Source organism: Rattus rattus, chromosome 18, assembly GCF_011064425.1.
Source record: "Rattus rattus isolate New Zealand chromosome 18, Rrattus_CSIRO_v1, whole genome shotgun sequence".
Taxonomy (NCBI): domain Eukaryota; kingdom Metazoa; phylum Chordata; class Mammalia; order Rodentia; family Muridae; genus Rattus; species Rattus rattus.
In genome coordinates, this window is record NC_046171.1 from 28,704,692 (window position 1) to 28,727,384 (window position 22,693).

The 22,693-nt window shown below is 39.1% G+C and overlaps 1 protein-coding gene across 2 annotated transcripts in view; it reads left to right on the top strand.

Annotated features, from left to right (window-relative positions):
* The first annotated feature begins 233 nt into the window (after window positions 1-233).
* Kpna5 (karyopherin subunit alpha 5) overlaps window positions 234-22,693 on the top strand; it is a 59,887-nt gene continuing 37,427 nt past the window's right edge. For both annotated transcript variants that reach the window (XM_032888335.1, XM_032888336.1), the window contains exons 1-7: window positions 234-372; window positions 4,315-4,448; window positions 5,795-5,896; window positions 6,011-6,110; window positions 10,032-10,126; window positions 12,713-12,844; window positions 14,670-14,758. In XM_032888335.1, coding sequence (XP_032744226.1) covers window positions 369-372; window positions 4,315-4,448; window positions 5,795-5,896; window positions 6,011-6,110; window positions 10,032-10,126; window positions 12,713-12,844; window positions 14,670-14,758 — 656 coding nt within the window. In that variant the 5' untranslated portion in view covers window positions 234-368. The remainder of the gene's footprint in view (window positions 373-4,314; window positions 4,449-5,794; window positions 5,897-6,010; window positions 6,111-10,031; window positions 10,127-12,712; window positions 12,845-14,669; window positions 14,759-22,693) is intronic.

Genomic DNA, 22,693 nt, shown 5'->3' on the forward strand with positions numbered 1-22,693 from the left:
AAACGCATAAAAGAGAACTGTGTTTGCAGGCACAGGGAGAACTGACGACAAACCTGGCAGGCAGCTGACTACTCAGGCTTCCTTGGAGCGCAAGCTGCTCAACGCTGTGGGTCCTCCAAAGGCACCAGCTGAGCAGCCACGCCCCTCCGCGAGCACGCCTGCTGCCACGCCCCCTCCGCGGCCGCCTCGCCAGCAAGGGCTTCTGGGAGCCGGCTTAGAGTCTGTGGAAGGAGCGCTGGGAGCCGCCATCTTGGGTTGCTTAGCGGCTCGCCGGGGACCGGCTGGAGTCGGAGAGTCCACCCTGAGCTGTCCGCAGCCGAGGCCACAGCGGGAGACTGTAAGGAAGGGCTCGGGAGAGCACCGCGTGGATGGGTAAGTGCCGGGACGCAAGCCAGCCACGCCAGCGCGGGGCTGGCAGCTCCGGGTGCTGCCGGTGTGTACACCCCTCTCCCTGGGAAGGCTTCGGGACGGAGACGGGTGTCTCACCTCCCAGAGGGCCAAACCTGCGGAGGCGTGGTAGCGATGACATTGCCCAGCCCAGCTCCCGACCTGCTTACGGTTTCTTGGTTATTTTCCGTAGGTTGTTTTCTGGTCATCCCGGTGTGCTACGGGATGCTCTCCGGATTATCTCAGCGCCTGCAGGAGAGACAGGACAGGGCTCCCGTGCCTTCAGATCCAAAGTCAGCAACCCTAGGTTCACTCTTCCTTCTGTCGGTTGACACCCCTCCCCTGGTTTTCAAAATGAAAATGTAATGCATAATAGTTGTAAGGACTGGGAAGCCGTGAAAGGTCGTAGCGAGCCCCCTCGAATAGGACATTTACATGTGAGCTTATGCCACACATTGTAAAAGAAGGGGGAAAAAGACGAGACTTGTCTCAGTGTCGGTAACTCAATAACTGCTAATGCTTTGTAGGAAACAAGCTTGTAAGGAACTCGGTATGATCGGTCGTAGGGGATTAGAGTTTACACTCCTCCCTCTCTGTACAGGTTCGTCATCTTCTAAGAAGCACAGGAAAAATGAAGTCTTTCCTGCTTTGAGAAATTGCATTAGCAAATATCAGAAAGACAAAACTCTTGGCAATTCAGATTCCAATTATGTGCCTAACTTCATTCAATGAGGTTAAAAAATAAGTTTATGAATGGAAACAAACAAACACCAACCCCACCCTAGTTTGGCAACTTAAAGTCTGAATGGCATTTCTTATCTTTCAAATACTTTTTTTGTGAAATCTAAATCTTTGAATTCCAGGCCCTAAAAAACTTGTTTTCCAGCAAAACAAATTTCTTTGAGTGAGACAACACAGTGAAGATGTATAGATGCAGAAAGTTAGTATCACTGAAGAAAAAGAAAGGAAATAAATGTGTTCTTGGGACTACATTTTATTTGAATTACAAATTTAAACTAAAATGTTTTAGTGAACTTGACAAATGGTCTAAGAAGTATCTAGAATGCAAGAGTGTGATGGGGTTGAAGGGCCCAAAGCGATCCAAGGAAATGTGAGGATAGCAGATTAGAACTTTTATTCTTTTACATTTTTAATTGAGTCCTTGAAGAAAATGGCTGTTGTTGTCATTTTCACAGTGAGGTGAGTGCATTATGACAGTAACACATGTATAAAGATGACTGCTGAAGTGACCAGGGACCTGTGGCTCAGGTTCCACAGTACTTACTAGGTAAGCAGGAGAACCTTTGTAGTCCTCAACACCCATGTGAAGACAGGGCTTGGGCCCAGGGTGGTGCGCGCCTGCCTTTAATCCCAGCACTTGAGAGGCAGAGTTAGGCATATCTGTCTGTGAGTTTAAGGCCGTCCAGGACTATTCAACGAGTTCTGAGCAGCCGTTTCTCAAGGCTATAGCTGTGGGAGACATTATGACTAAAGCAACTTACAGTGAGAAATCACATCTTGAGACAAAGACAGGGGGACACTAGGCGTGGTCTAAGTCTTTTGAAACCTCAAAGCCTGCCCCTTTCTCCTAATCCTTCCCAATTAGTTTTCCCAACTGGGGACCAAGTATTCAAACATCAGAGCCTGTGGTGGCCAATCTCTTTCTAACTACCTTTTAGGCATATAATAAGTTGCTGAAATGCATCAAATATGTTAAAATCGGATTTTGAGGAGCTATAAATGTGTCATACATTCTGTCTAGTACTCTGTCCCTCTACACCTTACCAACTGAATGCTTTTCTTCATTCTTGAGTCCTTAGCCTACTGTGCTGTAATGTAAATCCAGCAGTAGTTAGCTTTGCTGTGTCACTGTCTTTACCAGTGACTTATGATTACCGAATCTGTACCTGGCTTGCTGCTCGCCTTATCTGCCTGATGACTCAATGAAAGAGTAAATAAATGTAGGGTGTGTTGTTAATGCCAGCACAACTCAGGTACTTCTCCAGCTCCTGTTCCTCTTGCTCCCCTCACTCCCTTGATTTGTCTTCCCCTCTTGCTTCTCTCCTTTTGGGTTTCTTTTCCTTGCACCTTATTCATGAGTGTGTGAATACTATCCAGAGTTTACCTGGTCACCTTTCTTTCTGTGGCTTTCCATGATGTCGGATGATCAAGTCAGGGCCCTTGTTGTATGTTTTGACCTATATTTTAACCATCTATATAGTGAAAAACAGTCTTTTAAAGTCCGTATTCATCTATTAAGATGACTGCTGTGAACATAAACAGCATTCTTACTGAGACTGCACTTGTTTTCCCCCTTAACGTCTTTAGTTCTGTCCTGTAGGATCAAGTTTGAGTTCATCAGTTGATTTGGGAGCTATATTTGTTTTATGTGAATAGCCCCAGCGTCTGCCTCTTTTCCCATGAGTCCTTTGGTGAAGTACACCTTATTTCTTACTACTCTGACTTCCTCCACATCTTTGTATCTTCATATGTTCTCTTTGTTTGAAATACTTGTCCTTTTTTTCCTTTTCCATTCTTTAACAGAGAGTAACAGTGAAGCCTTTCTGATCTTCCTAAAGTCCAGTTGATTGCTTTACTTTACTGTGCTCTCACAAGACAGAGTGTTTAAATTTTACTGTATTTCATTGCTTTTACATCTACAAACTAGCATCTTCTATCAGATACGACAGACAGATGAAAGCCTTTTTGTTTATTTTGTAAGCTAGCTGATGACTGTAGTCTCTGGTCAGACCTAGGTACATTCCTCAGCATGGTAAGAGTGCAGTAAGTAACCACTAGTCATCGTCTTGTTAACTTACACTGAAGGACTACTAGACCACTGCTCAGTCTCCATGTGTGCACCCAGACTAGTTACAACATAAGCATAAAATACTCATATCGCCTACCAATTTCATGTTGCCATATTAAAAGGTTTATAACCTCTCTGTGGCCTAGAACTCTCAACAGAGATTAAGCTGGCTTTGTGCCCCTGTCTTCCAAGTGTTGGCCTTAAAGGCATGTGCCAAGATACCAGGTTTTGTGTTGCCATTTTAAAATACATTTATAATAGAAATAAAATGTACACTTCATTGCTTTGAAAGAACTCATTATAGTGGGGGACTAAAAACTGATAATATAATCACAACAGAATGACCTTGATGACCTTTGATAAGAGCTTAAGTGAAAGAAGCCAGACTTCGGTAAATCCTTGAAGTATGCTGCTTACTGGTGCTAATACCATGTTTTATTGAAACCAGGACTGTATAACTGGCTCTTTCTTGAATTTTGCCAGCAGTATAATTCAAGAGTTTCCTTTACCCAGATGGTTGATGAGTCTCATGAAGGTGATTAAAAGATGTAAGTCCTCCAGAATGTTAACACACCAAGAGGGCAAAGGTGTTGTATATTGGGCTCTTTTAGACCCATATTTGTTACTCATTTAATATTGCTAAAGCACAGGTTTGATTTGTTCCTGCCAAAATTTGTACCCACATTTTATTGGCAATCTAGAAGCCCTTTCATGGGTTAGCATCTTTGTCCCCCTGTCTCTTCTACAAATGCCTGCTGGCTTGCCTTTCTGCTTCTCTGCTGTGTATGAATCCACCAGAGGCTTCACTGCAAGTGGGACATCTGCTGGCACCTTCTTGACCTTGATATCTGTGAACTAACGAAATCTCTTTTTAAAGTAAGCTGGTTGGGTCTCAGTGGTCTTAAAGCATCAGGAAATGTGCTGTGACTAAGAAATTATTGCTACAATATTGGTTCATTTTGCTCCAGCATGATAGAGGAGTGAGAGAATGTATTTCTTTGTCTGTAAGTTTAAAGTGGTCTTCTTGGTCTGGACAAACAGTGAACTTAAACTTAGTTGCCTACAGTACGCCTCTTCTGTTGTTTTGAGAGCTTCCTTGTTTGTTTTCTTCCCCTAAGATTCAATGGCTAGTCCTGGTAAGGATAACTACAGAATGAAAAGTTACAAGAACAAAGCCTTAAATCCTCAAGAGATGCGAAGGCGAAGAGAAGAAGAAGGAATACAACTTCGAAAACAAAAAAGGGAGGAGCAGGTAGGTGTTCTTAGACACTTAGCTGTGCTTGGCAGCAACAGATCCATCCATCCACTCGCCCACTCAGTATCCCGTGAGGGTTTGAACTTTAATCATACTGCTGTGTGTTAGAACATTTAAATGCTAAGTTCTTGAGAAAATTGATTTGCTAAATCTATTTTTTAATTAAGTTTCCGGAATAATTTGTAAATTGATTTTTAGAATTCTGTACTGTTTACTCACTGACTGGAGAGACTTTTGTGTCCATAATAAACATTTTGTTCCCACTGCTAAAAATATTTACTTTGTGAAATTTAGACCACCTCAGTTGGCAGTATAGAATTTGTCCCCAGAAAACACATATATCTGTGGATTTCATAAGGCTTAAGGTAATTAGTCATCTTTCCATGTCTCATTCTGTGCTTTCTGTATTTCCTAATATATGTCTATATTCCATAGCCTCCATTTATACTTTGCATATGTAACATGAATAATAGAAAGTCATTTAAGAGTACTTGTCAGAATTTTCCATTCCAATATAGATTTGGAAATATTTATAACTAAGTAGTCTTTACAATAACAGATTAAAAACAATATATCAAAGGGACTAGTGAAAAAAGTCCAGAAAGGCTCGTATAGAAATATAATAATTTTGGTTGTAAGTTCCTGTATGCAGTATCTTACAGGACTTAACATCGAAAAAGCAAAAAGGAACAAAAACCGCATTGACTAAGCAAGTTTGTACCGGCTCAGAAGGAGCTGGATTGGTCATCAATGCACAGGAGGTTTCGTTACTTGGGTTGTCTTGTCTTTATATTTCTATGAATGACCGAACTAGCAAGTGTAAGGCTGAAACTTTTTTCTATTGCTTGTTTTATTTTGTTTTCATGTCTTTTGTAGCCCAGGCTGACCTAAGATTTTTGTAGCTGAGGATGACCTGGAGGTCTAGATCCTCCTGCAACACTTCAGGCGTTAGGACGACAGGCGTGCACCACCACGCCCAGCTTCTTCTCTAGCTTGTTGTTTATTCTGTGTGGTTTGCCTTTTAATGAAGGTTTCCCTTTTTTTAAGAGTGTTTTTATTTATTTGAATTCTGTGTTTGTGTAAGGGTGTGTGCACATGAGTATGGTTGCTGGAATGTAACTCTGCCTCTCTCCAAGAGCTGTGTGCACTTTTAACCATAGAATAACTCTAGCCCATAATGAAGATTTCCTTAGAAAAATCCTCAGTGATTAGTAATTCAATAAAGAAATATGCCTTTTCAAATCCTATAAAATACATGTTTTGAATTATAAAAACAATTTCTTTTACTCACATGATAGAAGGAGTCCTATGACTGTTTATAAAATAACTTTTCTTTGTTGCAGTTGTTCAAACGCAGAAATGTCTCTTTGCCCAGAAATGATGACTGTATGCTGGAGAGTCCTATCCAGGACCCAGATGTCAGTTCCACTGTACCCATTCCAGAGGTGTGTTTTACAGAATGTATCGTGGTTTACCTCGTAGTATTCAGAGACAGACTACATCAGATAATATAAATAGTATTCATGTAAAAATTCGTGCTAACTTTTTGTTTGTTTTAGGAAGACATGATCACAGCAGATATGATTCAGATGATTTTCTCTAATAACGCTGAACAGCAACTGACTGCCACACAGAAATTTAGAAAACTGCTTTCTAAAGGCAAGAATTATTTTCATTGTCTTATTTGAGCTTATAGATTTTTTATAGTAAAGATTTCTAGTTTTTAATTTTTTTGAGACTTTTCCCCCCTTTTTTCTTTTTCTCTTTCTTTTTTCTTTTTGCCAGAGACAGGTCTTAATTTCTCTTTAATCCATATTATCCTGGTATGGTTGTATACACCTCTGTTTTGTTTTGCTTTTTGTTCTTTGAGGGGGTTCTCTGTATTTAACCTTGGCTGGCCTGGAGCTCACTTGGTAACTCCAGCTGGCCTCTAACTCATACAGGTAGACTCACCTGCCTAAGCACCCAGCTAGGATGTGTGCACCTTTAATTCCAGGATTTAGGAGAAAGCCAGTCTGGTCTACATCCTGAGTTCCAAGCCATCCAGTACTACAAAGTGTCTCCAACCAAAACAAAACAAAACAAAAAAACATTTTAAAGTAAATTGTTAAATAATTGTAGAAAATTATAAAGTGTAGCAGAATTTAAAGAAGCCAATAGAAAAATCTGTTATTAATAAATAATTCCTTATAGAAATAGTTTTACAACTTTTGGCTTCCTCATTTTTGACTTGGAGATGAGGTTTTACAGTGTAGCTAATGCTGGCCCCAAGCTCTTCATCCTACTGCTGCCCCTTACCAAGCGCAGGGAGTTCAGAGATGCAGCACTGTGCTCTGCTCTGCCATTATTTACCGAGCATTTGTAATTCCTAGTGGACAGTTCATTTACCCAGCTTCAATACTGTTTCAGATGTAGAACTTATAGAATTAGGAATTCAAATTGTAAGGACTGTTAAGATTTTGCAGATGAGGCCAGCAAGAGTGCTTAGTGATAAAAAAGTTTACCATCAAACTCTGTGATCTGAGCTTGATGCCCAGAACCTGTATGGTTGAAGAGGAGAGTTAACTCTCTGCCCAAGCTGTCCTCTGTCCTTTGCACTTACACAGTGACATACAGTCTTGTGTGAGCATGTATGTACAACCACGTAAAATAAGTGTAAGAACATTTAACAAAAGAAAAAAATCACATAAATTTTACTTTTTCATACTTTTCACTTTATTTCAACCATATTTCAATAGCTCAGCATTTTAAGAAATTTTTACGCAATCAAGAACAGCTTCTCAGTATTTTCGTATGTGTTTACAGTTGATTTTTATTTTTCCTGATTGAATTTTTTCATTATATTCTCTTTAAAGATTTTTGACAAGTGTATAGTGTCATATATGATTGATAAGACTTTATACATTATGTTTGAGAATTTTAGTTACTCCCATCATTTTTCTACCACATCTTTATTGTCACTAAATTTATTTTCATTCTTTAAGAAGGTAGTTTGAGAGAGTTTAAAAAAATCTTTCTGTTATCTGACTTCATTGTCTGAGTTGAGACTGTTTTAGAAAGAAGACTATTTTCTGTTTTTATTACCAAACCATTGTTTCTATGATCCTTTATCGAATCATAAGCAATCATTTTTCAGTTTCTTCTTAATCGTCGGATTTGTTAGCCTATATTGGACGTAAAGCAGGAATTATGAATGTTTTCTTGTATTGATTGACATGTCCCTGCCAGATGTATCAGGGCTAGAGTATTAGAGTACTATATAGAGTATATATAGTACTGTACTTATTTGATCTAGCAGTATAGAGAACCGTATGGAAAACAAGCAGTAAATACAAACATGAGCGAAACCAGCAGGAGACTTGGATTTCTCACCATTAAGTAGCATTCTGACTGTTGACACTAGGGAGACAATGTGTGTCCCTGGCTCCTGCATAGACCGCCATTGACTCCAGCATGTCCTGGTGATTCCCGTCAGGTAATCACCGTTTACAGAAACATTCTTCTCTGTCTCCCCGTTATGACTGCTCTTACAATATAAGTTACTTGTCAAACTCTCAATCCCAGTTTTACAGAAATTTCTCCAAAGCTTTTCTGTTTTGTATTATTTTCACTGCTGAAGCATATATTTTCCCATTTTGCTTATGCTTAAATTGCCAAAGTGACTATGAGACTTATTTATGACAGCTTTATAAGTTTTTACAGACTATTTTTTTTTAAATACTTTTTTTTTAAGATTTATTTATTCTATGTATGTGAGTATACTGTCGCTTTCTTCAGACACACCAGATGAGGACATCGGATCCCATTACAGATGGTTGTGAGCCACCATGTGGTTGCTGGGATTTGAACTCAGGACCTCGGGAAGAGCAGTCAGTGCTCTTAACCACTGAGTCATCTCTCCAGCCCGTTACAGACTATTTTATTATGTAATATTAATAACAGTTCATGGGATGTGTTAAATTAGCTGGCAATTCTAGTCACTTTAATTGGTTCCTTTTAAATGGAATGATAAAACGAGTTGTTTTAACTTTGCAAGTGTAGGAGAGACTGCACTGTGCTCTTACTTAAATGACAGATCTGTGTGTGTGCTGACCTGCAGATACTGATGTAGCTGAAGTTCAGTGTCCATTTCTCATGGACTCCTGACCACACATCCTATTTCTTCCCCTATCTTATCACCTTTGTCCCCAAAAATAAAAAGCAGCATAGAATTTCTGTCCTTTAAATTAAAACAGGAAAGTTTAGAGTTTTCAGAAAACGAAACCTGGTGAATATACTTCTGAGATTCTGAGCTTCTGAAAAGTAGTGGTAAAGGGGGATAAACCTCACTGAGGTTCTGGAACTAGAGCAGTTGTTGAAGGTGGGGGATGGGAGGAGCATTTTACAAAGTGTACTTTCATTTAGAATACTTGGAAAAAAAAATTAATGAATGTAATTTTGTCATCAGTACAGAAGTCAAAGGGGAGACTGAGAATCCACTCCTGTGTGACTTGAGCACCTGCTTTTGTACCCGTCATTGCAAGGTGTGGAACATAGGACAAAAGAATTGAGTTAAGGATGTCTGTGAAGTTTTATAAGTGATAATAACGAGTGACTAATGACTTTGACAAAATAGGTAAATTTTCTGTGAAGACAGTAGAAGACTGGTAGGAACACCAACCCAGAAACTACTGAACCACTGAAAGCGCTTTTTACTGAGCAGAGGTAGAAGAAAGATTTCCTTGTATTTAGTTGGTTGGTACTTGAAATAAGTTTGTTTAAATTTTATTTAAAAAGGATTTGTGATTCTCAAAATCTGCTTTTTCATGAAAAAATTTAAGATTTTTCGATATCTAATAGTACTTTTTTAAATAGTAAATAATCTCTAGACAAAATACAGTCTTGACTGAGACATGGGAGTGACTGTTATTATTGCTAATGAGGAGACAACCTTAGAGACTGAGGAGAGTGCTGTAAGGATTAGTGAGGACTTTCTTAGTTGTTACTGTGAATATTGGACCTGCATCCTTAGTTGTTACTGTGAAATTGGACCTGCATCCTCTTCATCTTTTAAGAATGATTTCTTCAGTTTAGGAAATATTTTTTCATTTCTTATCATTGCAATTAGTGAAAAGGTAGAGTTTGCTTTGTAAAAAGTATTGTGATCCTAACAACATTTATCTGTTACATCCAGGTAAGAGTTTAGACTTAGGTGAGAGAGACCTAGGGAAACTATTTCCTGTGCCATAGGTGTATTATTTGCCTATCTGTTGAACTCTAGAATCACCTGAAGACAGGCCTCTGAGCATGCCTGTGAGGGAGTATCTCCATTAACTGAGATGGGAAGACCGCCCACTGCTGTTAGCACCACTCCATGGCTGCAGCCTTGGACTGTGTAAATGAAGAGGGGAACTGATTATAGGCAGGCATTCGTTGTCCTCTGTGGATTCAGTGGACCCACTGGGACTTCTCTATTGTGGGCTGTAACTGATTTCTCCCTCAAGGAGAAGGAAAAGGAAGTAAGATACCATGTTGCACGAAATAGGGATGGGGTCATTTTTTGTGTGTGTGTATGTAACAGCCTTTCTTTTTAAATCTTAGAACCCAATCCACCAATAGATCAAGTTATACAGAAACCAGGAGTTGTACAGAGATTTGTGAAGTTTCTTGAAAGAAATGAAAATTGTACTTTACAAGTGAGTGAAGTTTTCTTTCTTAATCATTTTCTAGAAATGACTGAACTTTTAGTGAAAATGACTTCTTACAATGCTAACTATATTGTAAGCATTCATTAAATACGTAATAAAGGAAAAGTAGGTACTGCTCTTGGCGGCTAAGGCATGGCTATAGTGCTAGTTTCTGTTAATAATTCGTTTGCTGAACAGATTCGGAAAGCATAAACTGACAGCTAATACTAATGAAGTTCGATAGTTGTCAACCTTTATTAAACCATTTTCTTTTAGAAAACTGAAACTAAAGTGTTTTTTTTTTTTTTTTTTTTGGAGCTGGGGACCCGAACCCAGGGCCTTTGCGCTTTGTTAGTAAGCGCTCTACCACTGAGCTAAATCCCCAACCCCGAAACTAAAGTGTTAATCCCATCACTAAACTTATTTCTTTCTGAGACCGGATCTATTTTTGTACCCTTGGCCTTGAACTCACAGAGATCTGCCTGCCCCTAGTAATGTGGAGTTAAAGGCATGAGGCACCATAGCCAACTGTGTTGGCTCATAAATTACTTCCTAAAACATTCTTAGCTGATTGTTTTTCAAAAAGAATTGTTATAACCTACATAAGTATGACAAAACTTAGAAATTTTTGTGAAGAGCATTAACTTTCAACCTTGATATGGTTACAGTCTTCCAAATAATTACTGGTAATTTACTGGAATTTGGTAACATTTTAGTGTTATAAAACACTCTTCCATTCTGATACCTGTGTGTACTCTAGAATCAGATTTCAGGAATTAGGGAAGACTCAGAGCTATCATCAGTGCTGTAGGCAGTAATGAAAGACGGAGGAGAAACAGTTGTTGAAAGTGCAACTGAGAGTAATGGTCTACTCTTTTCAGCAGTTTGGGAAAGGCTTCCGTTTTAGGCATGTGTAATACATGTGAATGTGAAAAATTTTTTTAGAATTTCTAATCAGAGTCTCTGAGGAAAAGGCTATTTTATTCAGGTCAGTTATTTTGGATTTGAAACCATAGGATTTAATTTCTGCTTTATTTAAGCCGTGAGTACAAATGAAAACCCTTGGTCTCTGATAATCTATCATTATGTGACTCTTTACTTCCTATGAATAAAAGAATAAATGAGTGGGTATAAATAAATAAAATTATTGAGTGCTAACTTGAAAGCCAGGTATTATATAAGATATAGGTCTAAAATTAAGACATTGTTCTGCTTAGAGAAGTTGGTCAGCTGTCTTGCAGTAGGGAAACATACCAAAAGAAAAGAAGTAACAGTGTGCTTAGCACTGTAACAGAACTAGAAGCAAGTGTTCTGGAAACATAGAAGATGGAACAAATTGATTCTGTAGGTGAAGTAAGGAATATTCGTGAAGGTATTTTTGATTTTCCAAAGTGAAAACAGAAAAATTAATTTTAGATTGAGAGCACAGTACGTATACACTGTGTGGTATGCTCAAAAACATTGGGAACATGAATCTTTATTTGATCCTGATGGATTTTACCAGTGTAGTTTGGGGATAGGGCCATGCTATGGTTGTTACGCAAATGGGTATTAATCTGGTAGTTCAGACCAGTAGTCTAAGTTCAAACTATGTTCCTATGGGACACATTGTTCTGTAAGCAATTTTTGTAAGGCATGCACACATTTTAAAACTCATGAAGTAGTTATGAGGCTTTTAAAAACTGGAGATTTCAAATGAATATGCTGATATTTTTACATTTTTAACAAATCAAAACAGATGTCATTACTGCCACATAATATAGTTGTGTATATGTGTGTGGATATTCGCACATGGATGCTAGTGCCCTCAGAGGTCAGAGGTCACATCTGGACTTACTGGCAGTTTGAGACCCATATTTGGTGTTGGGAATCAAATCCCCTGTAAGAGGATATGTGTTCTTCACCATTGAATAATCACTCTAGATCCTCCTGTCTTGAAAATCATAACTGCATTCCAATTTTCAGTCTGTTGTGGCTTTACTGGTCTTCACTGATGTATTCTCCTAGGGGATAGCAAGGAGAAATTCATAAACTTGTGTTTATTTATTTCCTTATTTAAAATTAGTGAGGGTTATTGTTTCCATTGATGTTAATTATCCTCAGGTTTGTTTCTCTTCTTAGCCTATCAGAAGTTCTGTTACCTGAAAGATTAGCAAAGTCTATCCCCCACATGTTAATAATAAAACCTCCATGTTGAACAAATACCTCAACCTCCGGCATTCTAATGTTCATGTTAAGTAAGGTTGGGGTGATACGGTCCCCTGGGAAGTCAGTACCACCACGATTCTTTCATTTCCTTTTGAGCAGCTTGCTTTAGAATACTGCTGTGAAATAGTGAACCTTGTCGGATGAGTTAAGTTGTATTTATATATTTTTGGCATTATAAGATATACACCTGTTTGGTTTTTGTTTGTACAATTTGAAGAAGAATCTATATGCTTTCTTAAATAAGGTTCCCCATCTGTAAACCTTCTTGTTAATGAGTTTTCAGAATCATAAGTCAGCTTTCCTTTCACATTTGTTTTGCTCTGTGTCTTCTTCCTCCTCCTTGTGAGAGCTCCCCATGCCTTCATTCTTTTCCCTTTCTCTACCTAGTTCGAGGCTGCCTGGGCGTTAACTAATATAGCATCTGGAACTTTTCTGCATACCAAGGTAGTGATTGAAACCGGGGCTGTGCCAATTTTTATCAAACTTCTCACTTCAGAACATGAAGATGTACAGGAACAGGTAAGTTTCTAACTTGTGTATCATGTCGTATATAGAGATTTTAATTTTCTCCTGAAAGTATTACTTGTAACTTTGACCTCTGCCTCATTTTAATGAGTACCTCGCCTAACAAACACATTAGTTTCTTTTCAGTCTCTGATTAGAAGTGGGAAAGATAAGTCACTTTTGGCATGATTCTGGGTTTCTAGTGAGAATACTCTCAGCACAGGATCCACTGTTCGTATTTTTGAAAGAGCACAGTGAGGCGTAAGAGGGATACACCCAAAGTCACTGTGGCTGGCTTAAGGCTTACATCTGGGATGCTCTGATAGTTTAATGTAGGTTGTGGGTCCTGCGCCCACTCTACTACAGTGCACAGCCTCTCTCGGAGAGATGGGATGTGGGAGTTGACAGTGCTTACCCCATGGGCCATAGGGAAGCCTGAGGACACAGCTCCAGGGGTGGGGAAGCACAGTCTGAGGCTCAGGACAGCTGGAGCTGGTTCAGGGGTCCCAGGCACTGCGATGAGGCTGGGGCTGACTGGTTCTCAGGCTCTTGGACATCCAGGAGCTGCTGGAAGCTGGGGAAGAGCTGAGGACAGAGTGGGGACCCCTGGGCTAGACCTAGCCTGGGGTTGGGGAAAAAGGGCCAGTCCTGCAGGGATGAGTCCTTAGCTTGATGGCTACAGGCTTGAGCTTGGCTTGGTAGCAGTTGTGGTGGGAGGGCAGAGAGGCCTTCTGTGGGAGATTAGATGGCGGTTCTATAGGCAAAAGCCTTCTCCTTGGTTCCCCACAGCAGATCCTGATGAAAAGAGACAGTCCATGGTTCTAAGACATTTATTGTCATGGCAGAAAGTGGATGTATAAAACCATACTCCACTTCTCAGGGTGGGCCTGAGAGTAAATACCTTTTGCAGGGAGGAGCGCATGGGAAGGAAAGCTTATTGGCTAAGACCTCCAGGCCTTTAAATACCTCATTAAAATGGAGATGTATCTTGAGCCTATGCATGTCCTCTACCTCTGAAGGGACTTGGGGTGTTGCCCATACGTGATGGCTACAAATCTATGGGGAGCTATGGCTAGTAACAGGGGCCTGGTCCTCGGCAACAGGCAAAGCTCCTACTGTCCCTTCGGTGTCTTTGGGGCTTTTAGCCTTAGCTCAACCAGGGGCCACACTACCTTTCATGGTCCCACAGTTTAAGGCATACATTTTTGTTTCTTCAAACAAATAAATATCGTGTTACTTTGAGTTGAGTCATTTTAATAGAGTTCAGGAGTAAATTTTCAAAGTCTTGTTCTAAGAGGGACCATTTGATAACGTGATTAAACCACAGAAGGAAGTCCGAGTTTGAGGACTTTGTTTTTGCTACTCATGTTCATCTGTTGATCTCCTGTTTCACTTATCATTGAGTTTTATGAAATGTTATATTCACTTATCATTAATATTGCAAAGTTTTCTTATGGCATAACTTTTCCAAAAAATTGTTGCTGCTTATCTAACAAATCTTTTGACATTTTCAGTGATTTATTATCTGTTCCTATTTCTAGCTTACTGGTATTAATAATAGAGTCGTGAACATCATTGTGTATTGGTTTTCATGTGCTTTTGTGTGACCTGGTTATTCTACTAGGGAAAAAGACTGTTCTTCATTAGAATGCAAGGGAAAGCTTTTAAATGTCCTTATGTTTTAAAATATTATAGAATTTCACTTAAATTTTTTTTCCCATTTCCTTGCTTTTGTTTTTTCACATGTTCTTGACACTGTCTTTTTATATTAAAAGTCTCTTACCAGAGAGAGCCTATGTGGTTAGGAAATCATCTTAAGAGTCCTTTTCATTTTTCCCAGGCGGTTTGGGCACTTGGTAACATTGCTGGCGACAATGCAGAATGCAGGGATTTTGTTTTGAATTGTGAAATACTTCCACCTCTTTTAGAGTAAGTATTTTGTTTCAGTTTGTCATAATTAAGATAATTTTACATTTGGAGAAGAAAAATATAGACTCGTACATTTCTATATAACAGTTAAATTCCCGAATAATATTTTATAGTTTTTGCCTATGTTGACCAGGCCTAAAATTACTTGAAAGCAGGTAAAATTGGGGGAAAAAAAAAAAAACCATTCAAGGGTTGGGGATTTAGCTCAGTGGTAGAGCGCTTGCCTAGCAACTGCAAGGCCCTGGGTTCGATCCCCAGCTCCAAAAAAAAAAAAAAAAAAAAAAAGAAAGCAGCAAAAATCATTCAAATTGTCTTCTTTTAAAAAATGTCTTTTATGTTCTTTTAATCTGAACTTACTATAGTTGTAATTTACTCGATGCTGTCAGTGCTAACGGGATTCTAATGGGACATGCACTGCTTTGTAATGACACGTAGGTGTTCTCATAGTGTGAGATCTCTTCTTAGATTAAAAGGTTGAGTGTATCGAGTGTGTTTTGCCTTGGGATGTGTGCACTTGACTGCAGGTGTCCACAGAGCCTAAGAGGCCGTCAGATGCCCTGAAACTTGAGTTACATGCAGCAGTGATCCATTCAGACTGTGGGTGCTAAAGTTGGAACTCAGGTCCTCTGTAGGTACAGCCACACAGCTCTGTCTCTACAGAACCTCATAGCACAGAATCTTTAATAAACAAGTTGTGTATTTATGATGTCTACGGAATTTTTTACTTGATTTTGAAATGTCCACATAAAGAGATTTTTCTTTAGTGCTCGGAATTTACTTTTTACTTAAAGTGATTGAGCAAGAGGCTTCTCCTCTGACTGCTTTACTTCTAAGATTTATTTTTTTATTTATGTGCATGTGTCTGTGCTGGGAATGTGTTCAAGTGAGTGCAGGTACTGAGGAGACCGGAAGAGGGTGTCACAGCTAGAGAACAGTGGCTGACGGACATGAGTACTGGGGTAGGAACTCTGGCCTCTGGAAGATCAGCAAGTGTTCAAACGCTGAGCCTCTTAGCAGCTGCACATTTAAACTACGGCACACTACGGCATAAAGTCCCTAAAGACACAGCAGAACTTTGTTTGAAACAGGTTTCTTTATATAGTGTAATTAGTGTTCACTGAAAGTACATTTAGCTTAGGTATCAATGACAAGTATTACAAAGAAATAACTAAACAAGAGATGGTTGGAAGGAAAAATAAGTATTACTCTGTGTCATTCTCCATCCTTGTCAGGGTGGGAGTTAAGTAGAATAAATCTAAACATTTAGACTGTAGTCTGCAACCCTTTGTTCTTTTTTTTTTAATTGGATATTTTTTATTTACATTTGAAATGTTATTCCCTTTCCCGATTTCCCGTCCATAAGCCCCCATCCCATCCTCCTTCTCTTCTTCTGTAAGGGTGTTCCCCCTCCCCAAACACCACCCTTCCCCCCTCCCCACCCTATTCCCCTACACTGGGGGGCTCCAGCCTTGGCAGGACCAAGGGCTTCTCCTCCCACTGGTGCCCAGCAAGGCCATCCTCTGCTACATACACAGCTGGAGCCATGGGTCTGTCCATGTGTACCCTTTGGGTAGTGGTTTAGTCCCTGGGAGCTCTGGTTGGTTGTTATTGTTGTTCTTATGGGGTTGCAAGCCCTTTCAGCTCCTTCAGTTCTTTCTCTAACTCCTCCAATGGGGACCTTGTTCTCAGTTCAATGGTTTGCTGCTAGCATTCGCCTCTGTATTTGTCACACTCTGAATGAGCCTCTCAGGAGACAGCTATATCAGGCTCCTGTCAGCATGCATTTCTTGACTTTGTCAATATTGTCTAGTTTTTGTGGCTATATATATATGGACTGTATCCCCAGATGGGGCAGGCTCTGAATGGCCATTCCTTCAGTCTCTGCTCCAAACTTTGTCTCCATATCCCCTCCTATGAGTATTTTTGTTCCCCCATTTAAGGAGGACTAAAGTATTCCCTCTTTAGTTGTCCTTCTTCTTGAGCTTCATGTAGTATGTGGACTGTATCTTGGGTAATTCGAGCGTTTGGGCTAAAATCCACTAATCAGTGAGTGCATACCATGTGTGATTTTTGTGATTGGGTTACCTTACTCAGGATGATATTTTCCAGTTCCATCCATTTGCCAATGAATTTCATGAAGGCATTGTTTGCGATAGCTGAGTAGTACTCCATTGTGTAGAGGTACCACATTTTCTGTATCCATTCCTCTGTTAAAGGGCATCTGGGTTCTTTCCAGCTTCGGGCTATTATAAATAAGGCTGCTATGAACATAATGGAGCATGTGTCTTTGTTATATGTTGGAGCATCTTTTGCGTATATGCCCAAGAGTGGTATAGCTGGGTCCTCAGGTAGTGGAATGTCCAATTTTCTGAGGAACCTCCAGACTGATTTCCAGAGTAGTTGGACCAGTTTGCAATCCCACCAACAATGGAGGAGTGTTCCTCTTTCTCCACATCCTCTCCAGCATCTGCTGTCACCTGAGTTTTTGATCTTAGCCATTTTGACTGGTGTGAGGTGGAATCTCAGGGTTGTTTTGATTTGCATTTCCCTGATGACCAAGGATGCTGAACATTTCTTTAGGTGCTTCTCAGCCATTCGATGTTCCTCTGCTGAGAATTCTTTGTTTAGCTCTGAACCCCATTTTTAAATAGGGTTATTTGTCTCCCTGCAGTCTAACTTCTTGCGTTCTTTGTATATATTGGATATTAGCCCTCTATCTGTTGTAGGATTGGTAAAGATCTTTTCCTAATCTGTTGGGTGGCATGTTGTCCTAATGACAGTGTCCTTTGCCTTACAGAAGCTTTGCAGTTTTATGAGGTCCCATTTGTCAATTCTTGATCTTACAGCATAAGCCATTGGTGTTCTGCTCAGGAAATTTTCCCAGTGGCCATGTGGTTGAGACTCTTCCCCACTTTTTCTTCTATTAGTTTGAGTGTGTCTGGTTTGATGTGGAGGTCCTTGATCCACTTGGACTTAAGCTTTGTACAGGGTGATAAGAATGGATTGATTTGCATTCTTCTACATGCTGACCTCCAGTTGTTCCAGCACCGTTTGTTGAAAATGCTGTCTGTTTTCTACTGGATGATTTTAGCTCCTTTGTCAAAGATCAAGTGACCATAGGTGTGTGGGTTCATTTCTGGGTCTTCATTCTATTCCATTGATTTACCTGCCTGTCTCTGTACCAATACCATACAGTTTTTTTTATCATGATTGCTCTGTAATACTGCTTGAGGTCAGGGATGGTGATTCCCCCAGAAGTTCTTTTATTGATGAGTATAGTTTTCCCTAACCTGGGTTTTTGTTATTCCAGATGAATTTGCAAAACTCTTTCTAACTCTATGAAGAATTGAGTTGGAATTTAGATGGGGATTGCATTGAATGTGTAGATTGCTTTTGGCAAGATGGCCATTTTTACTATATTACTCCTGCCAATCCATGAGCATGGGAGGTCTTTCCATTTTCTGAGATCTTCTTCAATTTCTTTCTTCAGAGACTTGAAGTTCTTGTCATACAGATCTTTCACTTGCTTGGTTAGAGTCACACGGAGATATTTTATGTTATTTGTGACTATTGTGAAGGGTGTCATTTCCCGAATTTCTTTCTCAGCCTGTTTACCCTTTAGTAGAGGAAGGCTACTGATTTCTTTGGGTTAATTTTATACCCAGCCACTTCACTTTGCTGGTCCTGGACTTTTTCTGGTTGGGAGACTTTTACTAATAGTTTCTATTTCTTTAGGAGTTACGGGACTATTTAGATGGTTTATCTGACCCTCATTACAGTTTGGTACCTGGTATCTGTCTAGAAAATTATCCATTTCATCCAGATTTTCCAGTTTGGTTGAATACAGGCTTTTGTAGTAGGCTCTGATGATTTTCTGAATTTCTTAAGATTCTGTTGTTATGTCTCCCTTTTCATTTCTGATTTTGTCAATTTGGATACACTCTCTCTGCCCTCCTTTTAGTCTGGCTAAGGGTTTATGTATCTTGTTGATTTTCTCAGAGAACCAGCTGCTGGTTTTGGTGATTCTTTCTATAGTTCTTTTTGTTTCTACTTGGTTGATTTCACCCTTGAATTTGATTATTTCCTGTCTTCTATTCCTCTTGGGTGTATTTGCTTCTTTTCGTTCTAGAGCTTTTAGGTGTGCTGTCAAGGTGTTGACGTATGCTCTCTCCAATTTCTTTTTGGAGGCACTCAGAGCTATGAGTTTCCCTCTTAGCACTGCTTTCATTGTACCCCATAAGTTTGTGTATGTTGTGCCTTCATTATCATTAAATTCTAAAAAGTCTTTAATTTCTTTCTTTATTTCTTCCTTGACCACGTTATCATTGAGTAGAGTGTTATTCAACTTCCATGTGTATGTGGGCTTTCTGTTGTTATTGTTGTTATTGAAGACCAGTCTTAGTCCCTGGTGATCTGATAGGATGCATGGGATTATTTTAATCTTCTTGTATTTGTTGAGGGCTGTCTTGTAACTGATTATATGATCAGTTTTGCAGAGGTACTGAATAGAAGGCATATTCTTTTTTTTTTTTTTTTTTTTTTTGAAACGTTTTATAAATATCTGTAAATCCATTTGGTTCATAACTTCTGTTAGTTCCTCTATGTCTCTGTTTAGTTTCTGTTTCCATGATCTGTCCATTGATAAGAGTGGGATGTTGAAATCTCCCACTATTATTGTGTGAGGTGCAATGTGTGATTTGAGCTTAGTAAGGTTTCTTTTATGAATATTAAGTGCCTTTGCATTTGGAGCAGAGATATTCAGGATTGAGAGTTCATCTTGGTGGATTTTTTCCTTTGATGAATATCAGGTGTCCGTTCGTATCTTTTTTAATATCTTTTGGTTGAAAGTCGATCTTATTTGATACTATAATGGCTACTCCAGCTTGTTTCTTGGGACCATTTGCTTGGAAAGTTGTTTTCCAGGCTTTTATTCTGAGGTAATGTCTGTCTTTGTCACTGAGGTGTTTTTCCTGTTTGCAGCAAAATGCTGGGTCCCCTTTCCATATCCAGTCTGTTAGTCTATGTTTTTTTTATTGGGGAGTTGAGTCCATTGATGTTAAGAGATATTAAGGAATAGTGATTGTTCCTTCCTGTTATTTTTGTTGTTAGAGGTGGAATTATGTTTGTGTTTCTTTTCTTTTGGTTTCATTGCAAAGAGATTACTTTCTTGCCTTTTCTGCAGTGTAATTTCACCCTTTGTGTTGGAGTTTTCCATCTATTATCCTTTGTAGGACTGGATTTGTGGAAAGATCTTGTGTAAATTTGGTTTTATCATGGAATATCTTGGTTTCTCCATTTATGTTAATTGAGAGTTTTGCTGGACACATTAGCCTGGGCTGGCATTTGTGTTCTCTAAGGGTCTGTATGACATCTGCCCAGGATCTTCTGGCTTTCATAGTGTCTGGTGAGAAGTTTGGTGTAATTCTGATAGGTCTGCCTTTATATGTCACTTGACCTTTTTCCCTTACTGCTTTTAATACTCTTTCTTTGTTTTGTGCATTCAGTGTTTTAACTATTATGTGACGGGAGGAGTTTCTTTTCTGGTCCAATCTATTTGGAGTTCTGAAGGCTTCTTGTATGTTTATGGGCATCTCTTTCTTTAGGTTAGGGAAGTTTTCTTTTATAATTTTGTTGAAGATATTTACTGTCCCTTTAAGTTGAGAGTCTTCACTTCTATATCTATTATCCTTAGGTTTGATCTTCTCATTGTGTCCTGGATTTCCTGGATGTTTTGGTTTAGGAGCTTTTTGTGTTTTACATTATCTTTGATGGTTGTATCAATGTTTTCTATGATATCTAATGCCCCAGAGATTCTCTCTTCCATCTCTTGTATTCTGTTCGTGATGTTTGCGTCTATGACTCCTGATCTTTTCCCTAGGTTTTCTATCTCCAGGGTTGTCTCCTTTTGTGCTTTTTTTATTGTTTCTATTTCCATTTTAAATTCTGGATGGTTTTATTCAATTCCTTCACCTGTTTGGTTGTGCATTCCTGCAATTCTTTAAGAAATTTTTGTGTTTCTTCTTTAAGGGTTTCTACTTGTTCACCTATGTTGTTCTGTATTTCTTTAATGAGTTATTTATGTCCTTCTTAAAGTTCTCTATCATCATCATCTTACTTTTCCAGTGTGTTTGTATATTCAGTATTTGCTTTGGTGGGAGAACTGGGCTCTGATGAAGCCAAGTAGTCTTGGTTTCTGTTACTTAGGTTCCTTTGCTTGCCTCTTGCCATCATGTTGTCTCTGGTGTTAGCTTGTCCTGTGGTCTCTGTAAGCCTGTGTGTCGGCACTCCTGTAGACCTGTTTGCTTTCAGCTGGATCTGGGAGCAGAGAGCTGCTCCTGTGTCTGTGTGTCCTGAAGCCTCCAGTTGGGTTGCTTGGAGCAGAAGAGTTGGTCATACCTCTGCTGTGAGGTGTGTCAGAGCTCCAGGCGTCTGGCTTTTGGCTCTTGTTGCTGGCAGAAACCAGAAGGTTCCTGCTGATGACTGCTCCTAGGTTCTTGTATTCAGTGGGCACTAGGTAGGTTTCTCTTGGGCCAGGAATGTGAGCAGAAGTGGTGATCTCCCCTGAGCTCTCAGGATTGTCCGCACTTCTGAGAGTCCAGTTCTCTCTCCCACTCAACCCCTTGTCCTAATAGACAATAATATAGAAATAATTTCTTGGCATGACTTAATACTATTAAACTTTATTAAGGACCATCTGCATGCAGGCCACTGAACTATTGCTACAATTTTACTGTTTTGTGCCTTCCTGTGTGCCATTGTCCTTTCCATGTGATCTTTCTCTGATCTGATCATTTGATCTGTAGATAAATTAAGCATTTTGTTTCTAGAATATTTTGCTACTTGTTAATTTGCCAGTTTAGCAGTAGTTTATGAAGGAAGTGGTAAGCTTTTGTTAGCCACTGATCTCTTTTCAATGTTCTACAAATGTCCTTGTTGGTAATTGAGCAAAGCTAAGTTAATAGAAGACAAAAAGCACAGTACTGTGTATTGCTAGATGTTCACATAATGCATTTTAGAAGGAATGTTAGAAAATAACAGTTTCAATATAAAATTTAAGTATAGGAAGTTGAAAATTTTATTGAAAATTGGAGAAGTGTACCTTGTCCTCTGAGGCAACCTGTAATCCCTATATTGGGGAGGTTTAAGCAGGAAGATCAGGAGTTTAAGATGATTCTCTACTACATGAATCCCAGTCTCAGTTGGGAGGAAGAGGGGAAGAGAACCAAAGGTAATATTGAAAAGTTAAAAAAGAAGTAAAGCAGGCTAGCTACCAGACACTGTCACTTTAGAGGAAGCTGCTAACCTTAAAATAATGATGAATTATCTATCTATTACATGGAAATTCACTCAGCTAATGTTTAAACAAATATATGATTTTTAATAATGTCATGTGGTTATTTTTGTTTGAAGTTTTATTATTATGACACTAATGAATTTAACTCTTAGTAAATGTAAGTCTTTTAGTTCCATAGACTATGTTAATACAACTTTATTCACATGTAGTTTAACTTTATAATTTTGTATTGTTGCCCTGTTTTCTTTTGCTCTACTTTGTGTCGGTGGAATTGAAAATCTAAAAGATTTGCTGAAAAAAAAACTTGTCAAATCATGGTATATAATATAGACAAAAGAAAACAGGTTTATCATTTTGTTTTAAATGAAATTATCTTTCAGAGGCTTCATCTGTTAGAGGAAAATCTTTTCAAATACAGATAAAGTAGAACAGCATTCGATGTGTGATGGTGAATACTGAGTGTTAACTTGAGAGGATACAGCATAACCTAGGAGACAGACTTCTGTGCATGTTTGCTTTGGAGTTTCTAAATTGCTTTAGTTGATCTTGGAAACTCAGTTGAGCTATGTGGCACTGTTCTGTAGCTGGAATTCTATTCAGCCCTGGGCTGAGTTAAAATGGTAAATAAGCTGAGTGCCAGT